The sequence below is a fragment of the Bos indicus genome, chromosome 25 (genome assembly GCF_029378745.1).
Source record: "Bos indicus isolate NIAB-ARS_2022 breed Sahiwal x Tharparkar chromosome 25, NIAB-ARS_B.indTharparkar_mat_pri_1.0, whole genome shotgun sequence".
NCBI lineage: Eukaryota > Metazoa > Chordata > Mammalia > Artiodactyla > Bovidae > Bos > Bos indicus.
In genome coordinates, this window is record NC_091784.1 from 3,693,363 (window position 1) to 3,700,488 (window position 7,126).

Sequence of the window (7,126 nt, forward strand, 5' to 3'; positions counted from 1 at the left end):
ATTATGAGACAGTCCATACCCAAATTCACATGCTATTCACTTTATTCCCTAGTGTCTGGCACTGCTCTTAGACCAAAGGCAATACTCAGATCTAGCTGAAAGAAAAATAAAAAAAAGGATGAATGAATGTCGCCTAAACTTTTATCTATTTTGGCTGTGCTGGGTCTTCATTGCAGTGAAGGGGCTGTGTTACCCAGAGGTATATACCATCTTAGTTCCCCAACCAGGGATGGAACCCGCATCTCCCACATTGGAAGGCAAGTTCTTTACCAGTATATCACCAGGGAAATCCTCGCCTTAACTTTTAATTTGAACATTCTTGCTTGAGAAGGAGTTTAAAATTTGCCTCATTTAAAAATCACTTGTTACTTGACAGGTAATACCTACATACTATGGAACATTAAAAAAATCATTAAGAAGAAGATCAAAATAACTTGTAAATTTGCTGCTCCAAGATAACTTCAGTATTACACATGGGAGAAGGCAATGGCACCCCACTCCAGTACTGTTGCTTGGAAAATCCCATGGACGGAGGAGCCTGGTAGGCTGCAGTCCATGGGGTCGCTAAGAGTCAGACACGACTGAGCAAGTTCACTTTCACTTTCCACTTTCATGTATTGGAGAAGGAAATGGCAACCCACTCCAGTGTTCTTGCCTGGAGAATCCCACGGACGGAGAAGCCTGGTGGGCTGCCGTCCATGAGGTCACACAGAGTCAGACACGACTGAAGTGAGTTAGCATAGCTTTAGAAAAGTTGGCTGCACTTTTCCCATTTGTGTTCTCATTTTCCACCTCCTTCTTCCCATCTCAGTAAAAGTCTTAGAAATTTGATTTTAATGGCCATATAATATTTTATCCACTCATGGATGCAATTTATTTATTCCTTGACTCTGGACAACTTAAAGTGTCTCTGTGCTATAAATAACATAGCTGTACACTTCCTGGTGTAGACATCTTTGTGTTCCTTAGTGTCACAGTTAGCCTACATACCTATTGCCCGAACTTGGAGTAAAAATTAAGGTCATCATTCCTTTATTTCTTCATTATTTCTGTCCCACCCCACCTGATAAAACTGTCAGAAAGTCCAGTACCTTTCTCTTGGTGTCAGAGCATCTCAGAAATTCACTCAAAGGAGTCAGTCAGTCTTGCTTTCTGCTGCCAGGTGGAGAGAGAGAACCAGAAGTTGGACCCACCCAAGGCCATGATTGTGTGAGTTGCTAGAACCCAGTGTAGCTACTGAACCTTGATCTTGTTTGATCTCCCGGAGGCCTGTTTTGCTGCAGCATTGATGCTCGTGGCTCACATCCCTTTGGGGGTCCACCTCTGGCCTCGGGTCACAGCTATTGGAGGTCAAGTTTATTTTATCCTCCATAAAATTCTGACTCTGCTCCATGGTGGCTCCATGCATGGGGGCTCCCAACTCCATTGTGTCAAACCAGCTCTGCCCATGAACACTCAGCTCAGATTTACCCTTCCACCTTTGAGATTCCTGCTGGATCCTTGGGGTCTTTTTTTATATGTAATGGACTTCAATCAGGTTTCTTCTACATCATAGCTGTATCTGTGAATCAGGATTCACATAAGTGTATATGAAGATGATAATATTTGGATATTGATTGATTTGTAAAGTAGTGAACATTTTAACTATTTTCTCTACAATATTTGGATGTTGATTGATCTGTAAAGTAATAAACATTTCAACTATTTTCTCTCTGTATATTAATAGATTTTACCTTTTGATTTGATGCTGGGTTATGGAGGGCATGGAGCTTCACGAATGTTATACATTCATCATAGATTGTATCTGTTAGGAACTGAAAGATCTTTATCCTCTTTAATCCTTTTTCATCTTAAAGCAGGCTTTAGTTAATATTAAAATCACATCTCTACTTCCTTTCAGCTTGTGTTCATTCATTCTCTCAGACTTTCTAAAATAGTTGACTTGATGAAGGGTTCTTTCCCTGTGTCAGTGTCTTTTTGTTTTTAAGCTTCTAGTACACTAGAGAAAATTAGAATATAATTCTATACTTAGAAAGAATAGTCACTGATGAATGTTTCCATCTCCCATTCCCGGCTACAAATAAAGGAAACAGACTTCCCTGGTAGTCCAGCGGCTAAAAATCCACCTGCCAATGCAGAGAACATGGGTTCCATCCCTGGTCCAGGAAGATTCCACACCTTCCTCGGGGCAACTAAGCCTGTTGCCACAACCACTGATGCCTGCACTCTGGAGCCCAGACTCTGAAACAAGAGAAGCCATGGCAATGAGAAACCCTCGAAACTAGGGAGTATCTCCTGCTCTCCACAGCCAGAGAAAATCCCCGTGCAGCAACGAAGACCCAGTTCAGTCAAAAATAAATAAATACATTTATTAAAAAAAAAATCACGAGTATAAAATTAATGCGTGCTTTGTAAGACACAGTTCTCCATGTGTTTATTGCTTTTCTGCACATTTTGTGACCAGAGACATTCACTTCTTTTGTTCTAGACCATTTCTTCAAGGATGTTTCTATAATGAACAGCACTGGAAGATAGAAACAGTGTGTCTTTCCAGAGCAAAGGGCAGATTTTTCACCATCCAGTGTAGGCAATGGCACCCCACTCTAGTACTCCTGCCTGGAGAATCCCATGGATGGAGGAGCCTGTTGGGCTGCAGTCCATGGGGTCGCTGAGGGTCGGACACGACTGAGCGACTTCACTTTCATTCACTTTCCTGCATTGGAGAAGGAAATGGCAACCCACTCCAGTGTTCTTGCCTGGAGAGTTCCAGGGACAGGGGAGCCTGGTGGGCTGCCACCTATGGGGTCGCACAGAGTTGGACACGACTGAAGTGACTTAGCAGCAGCAGTATAATAAATGTATTCTTTTCGGGCAAAGTTCAGCCAGGCTTATCCCCAGTGACAAGATCTGATTTCTTAAGCTGAGGAATCCTCTCCTGTGACACATGCATTGTGTGTGCAGGTGGTACTTGTCCTTATCACATCATTCTCTGAGAATCGGGGCTTAGGAACTGGTGTAAATGCAGGCACTCTGGCTCCTGCCCCTGCTGGGAGTAACACAGGCGTGCTTCATTCTATTTTGCTACATAGTTACTGCATTTTTTTTTTTTGAGCAAATTGAAAGTTGGTGGCAACTCTGTGTCAAACAAGTCTCTTGGTGCCTTCTCCCCAGAAACATTTGCTCACTTTCTGTCTCTGTCCTATTTTGGTAATTCTTGCAATATGTGAAACTTTTTCATTATTATGATAGTTTTATAGTGACATATAATCAGTAATCTTCGATGTTACTACTGCAAAAGATTCTGGCTCTCTCAAGACTCAGATAACGGTTAGCACTTTTTTGGCAAAAAAAAAAAGTATTTTTAAAGTAAGGTATGGGGCTTCCCTGGTGGTTCAGTGGTAAAGAATCTGCCTGCCAATGAAGGAGACACAGTGTGATCCCTGGTCTGGGAAGATCCCACATTCTGTGGAGCAACTAAGCCTGTGCACCGCGACTACTGAGCCTCTGCTCTAGAGCTCATGCTCTGCAATGAGAGAAACCGCCGCAGTGAGGAGCTGCACACCACAACTAGAGAGTGGCCCCCACTTGCTGCGGCTAGAAGAAAGCCCACACAGCAACAAAGACCAAGCAGGGCCAACAATTAATACATATGTAACATTATTTTTAAAATAAAGTAAGGTATGTTCATTTTTTTAAAGACAATGCCACTGCATAAATAATTGTCCTGCCTACTTTTTGGCCTCTTTGTACCACACGATGATGGTAAAAAATATTGTCTAAGGTTTAGATGTCACTCTTGGGTCAAAACTTGAAGATACTAGAAAGAAGACAGATTAGCATGGCCCCTGCACAAGGATGACACGCAAATTCGTGAAGCGTTCCATATTTTTTCTGGGGGAAAAAAAAAAAAAAGAAATGAAGACAGCACTATGGCGATAAATCCCAGACAAAATTTCCTGAGACCTCAAACTGGGACCTGGCTGATCTGGGCCTGTGCCCATAGATGGAGAGACTCAGTTATGAAATCCTTGTTCTTCTCTCTAATGAGGCTCTTAGGGAATTTGGTCCCAATGGTTGTGAAGTTCTTGCAAACACCTGCTCTGTGATTGCCCCAAATATTATTCCTGTACAGGGGACTAGGACCATGAACCCTGCTCCCCACTCACAGGACCTGTCTGTGTTTCTAAGACATTCTGGTCCTCGAAATGGATAGAAGCACTGATGACCACTCATCCAGACATGAAGAACGCTTGATGGCAATAAGCACCAACCTCCCCCAGGTAAGAATACAGCAGTGAAGACACTGATATCTATTAAGACAGGAAATCTTTAAAGGAACCTCCTCTGCCATGTCTTCCAGATACAGGAAGTTAGTAGCAGGAGGTCGTGAGTCCATCAGGTGTCACTCAAGATGAACCCAGTAATGATCAACCGTTCCTCTTGTTTCTTTAAGAGCCATGTATGAGTTAGGTGGGTAGGGGAAGAACTGGAGTATTTAAGCAGAGACTATATACTCAAAGGGAGAATGCAATGGCACCCCACTCCAGTACTTTTGCCTGGAAAACCCCTTGCACAGAGGAGCCTGATAGGCTGCAGTACATGGGGTCACGAAGAGTCAGACATGACTGAGCGACTTCACTTTCACTTTTCACCTTCATGCATTGGAGAAGGAAATGGCAACCCACTCCAGTATTCTTGCCTGGAGAATCCCAGGGACGGGGGAGCCTGGTGGGCTGCCATCTATGGGGTCACACAGAGTCGGACCCGACTGAAGTGACTTAGCAGCAGAAGCAGCATATAGTCAAAGAGTCATGCTGTGTAGAAGCTTGCCTGTTTTTCAGATTTTTTAAATAAAAATTTCGTCAGTTATGCCTCAATAAATCCTCAATAAAGTACAGGGGAGAAAGCAATGGTATTTTCAAGATAATAATACACCATCAGCTGATTGTTCATCAGCTTCCCTGGTGCCTCAGTGGTAAAGAATCTGCCTGGCAATGCCTGCCAATGCAGGTTGGATCCCTGGTTCAGGAAAGATCCCCTGGAGAAAGAAATGGCAACCCACTTAATTATTCTTGCCTAGAGAATTCCATGGATGGAGGAGCCTGGTGAGCGATAGTCCATGGAATCACAAAGAGTTGGACACTGCCTCGAGACTAAACAAGCAGTTGGTTGTTCTATTCAGGGCTCTTCCAGACCAGTCAGCAAAGACTGTCATTCCCCAAAGCAGCCACACAAGGGTTAAAGTTTTAGGCACTCAGTCGTCTCTGACTTTGCGACCCCATAGACTGTAGCCCTACAGGCTCCTCTGTCCATGGGATTCTAATAACATAAGAATCAGTAAGTCCAATAGGGAAAACATCAGAACTGAGTGTTGGAGATCAGGAGCGTAGGTGGGGTGCACAATGGGAGCAGCAAATCTATAAACTGATTTGCAAATGTGATCCTGCCTGGAGCCCGATTTCGCAGCTATTGACCTTCCTTGTCTGGGTTTCTGATTTCGCTGTTGTCTATTCACCTAGATGCAGCTTAGGAGAGGGGCAAACCAGTCGAGTGTCTCTGAGTTCCTCCTCCTGGGGCTCTCCAGGCAGCCCCAGGAGCAGCAGCTCCTCTTCCTGCTCTTCCTCACCATGTACCTGGCCACCGTTCTGGGAAACCTGCTCATCCTCCTAGCCATCAGCGTGGACTCCCGCCTGCACATCCCCATGTACTTCTTCCTCTGCAACCTGTCTTTTGTGGACATCTGCTTCTCCTCCACCACTGTCCCCAAAGTGCTGGCCAACCACATACTCGGGAGACAGACCATTTCCTTCTCTGGCTGCCTCATGCAGATGTATTTTCTCTTTGAGTTTGCTGACATGGACAATTTCCTCCTGGCTGTGATGGCCTATGACCGCTTTGTGGCTGTATGCCACCCCTTACACTATTCAGCGAAGATGACCCCCCAGCTCTGTGCCCTGCTGGTCACTGGATCGTGGGTCACTGCCAGCTTGAATGCTCTGTTGCACACCCTGCTGATGGCACGACTCTCCTTCTGTGCAGACAATGCCATCCCCCACTTCTTCTGTGATGTGACCCCCCTCCTCAAACTCTCCTGCTCTGACACACACCTCAGTGAGGTGATGATTCTGACTGAGGGTGCCCTGATCATGATCACCCCGTTCGTTTGCATCCTGGCTTCATATGTCTGCATCACCTGTGCTGTCCTGAGGATCCCATCCACAAAGGGGAGATGGAAAGCCTTCTCTACCTGTGGCTCCCACCTGGCTATGGTTTCCCTCTTCTATGGCACCATCATTGCTGTGTATTTCAACCCTTTGTCCTCCCACTCGTCGGAGAAGGACACTGTAGCTACTGTGATGTACACGGTGGTGACCCCCATGCTGAATCCTTTCATCTACAGCCTGAGGAACAGAGACTTGAAAAGGGCTCTTGGAAAAGTGGTTGGCAGGAAAATGTTTTCTGTCTCAGGAGACAATCAAAACTGAGCCTCCTCCCCATGCAGATTTATTTTCTTAGTAACTAAGTAGCTGTTGAGCCGTTTTGCCAAGGGCAGTCTGGAAGGAAACGTTGATGGACAGGGAGGCCTGGCGTGCTGCAATTCATGGGGTCGCAAAGAGTCGGACACGACTGAGCGACTGAACTGAACTGAGGGGCATGTAGAAGACAATCATTATTTATTTGTGGACCTAATTCATCTATAACCCTGCTGCATCTACCAAGTAAAGAGACGTGTTTTTTTTTTTTTTAATGACTAACTTTTGAATTATTTTACAACCACATCCAATTTTTCTTTTTAAGTGGTATGTTTAGAAAGATACAGGTTCCACATATTTTTGAACATTAAAGTCACCTGGAAGTTACGGCCCACCCACTGATGTCCAGGTCCCAGCACAGACCAAATAGATCAGAATCTCTGGAAGTGGGGCCCCAACACTGAGATTTTAGAAATCTCGCGATTCTACTGTGCAGTCAGGATGACGAATCACTGGTCTCCATCATCTTATGCGCTCTCTGTCATGGTGAGTCATAAAAACTGGGTCACAAAAACGCTCACAAGAGTAGTTATGAGACGCAGATAAAGAAACAACCGAGTGAAAGAAATATGAGGACTAAAGTCGATAGTAAT

The 7,126-nt window shown here is 44.7% G+C and overlaps 1 protein-coding gene and 1 non-coding gene across 2 annotated transcripts; both read left to right on the forward strand.

The window, feature by feature from the left end:
* The first annotated feature begins 3,782 nt into the window (after positions 1-3,782).
* Positions 3,783-3,890, forward strand: LOC139179843 (U6 spliceosomal RNA). Its single transcript, XR_011564196.1, has one exon. It is a non-coding gene; the product is annotated as a U6 spliceosomal RNA (small nuclear RNA).
* Positions 3,891-5,519: 1,629 nt separating this feature from the next.
* On the forward strand, positions 5,520-6,626 carry LOC109578076 (olfactory receptor 1F1-like). Its single transcript, XM_019987064.2, has one exon. The coding sequence runs from the start codon at positions 5,520-5,522 to the stop codon at positions 6,483-6,485; it is 966 nt and encodes a 321-aa protein (XP_019842623.2). The 3' UTR covers positions 6,486-6,626.
* The last annotated feature ends 500 nt before the right edge of the window (positions 6,627-7,126 follow it).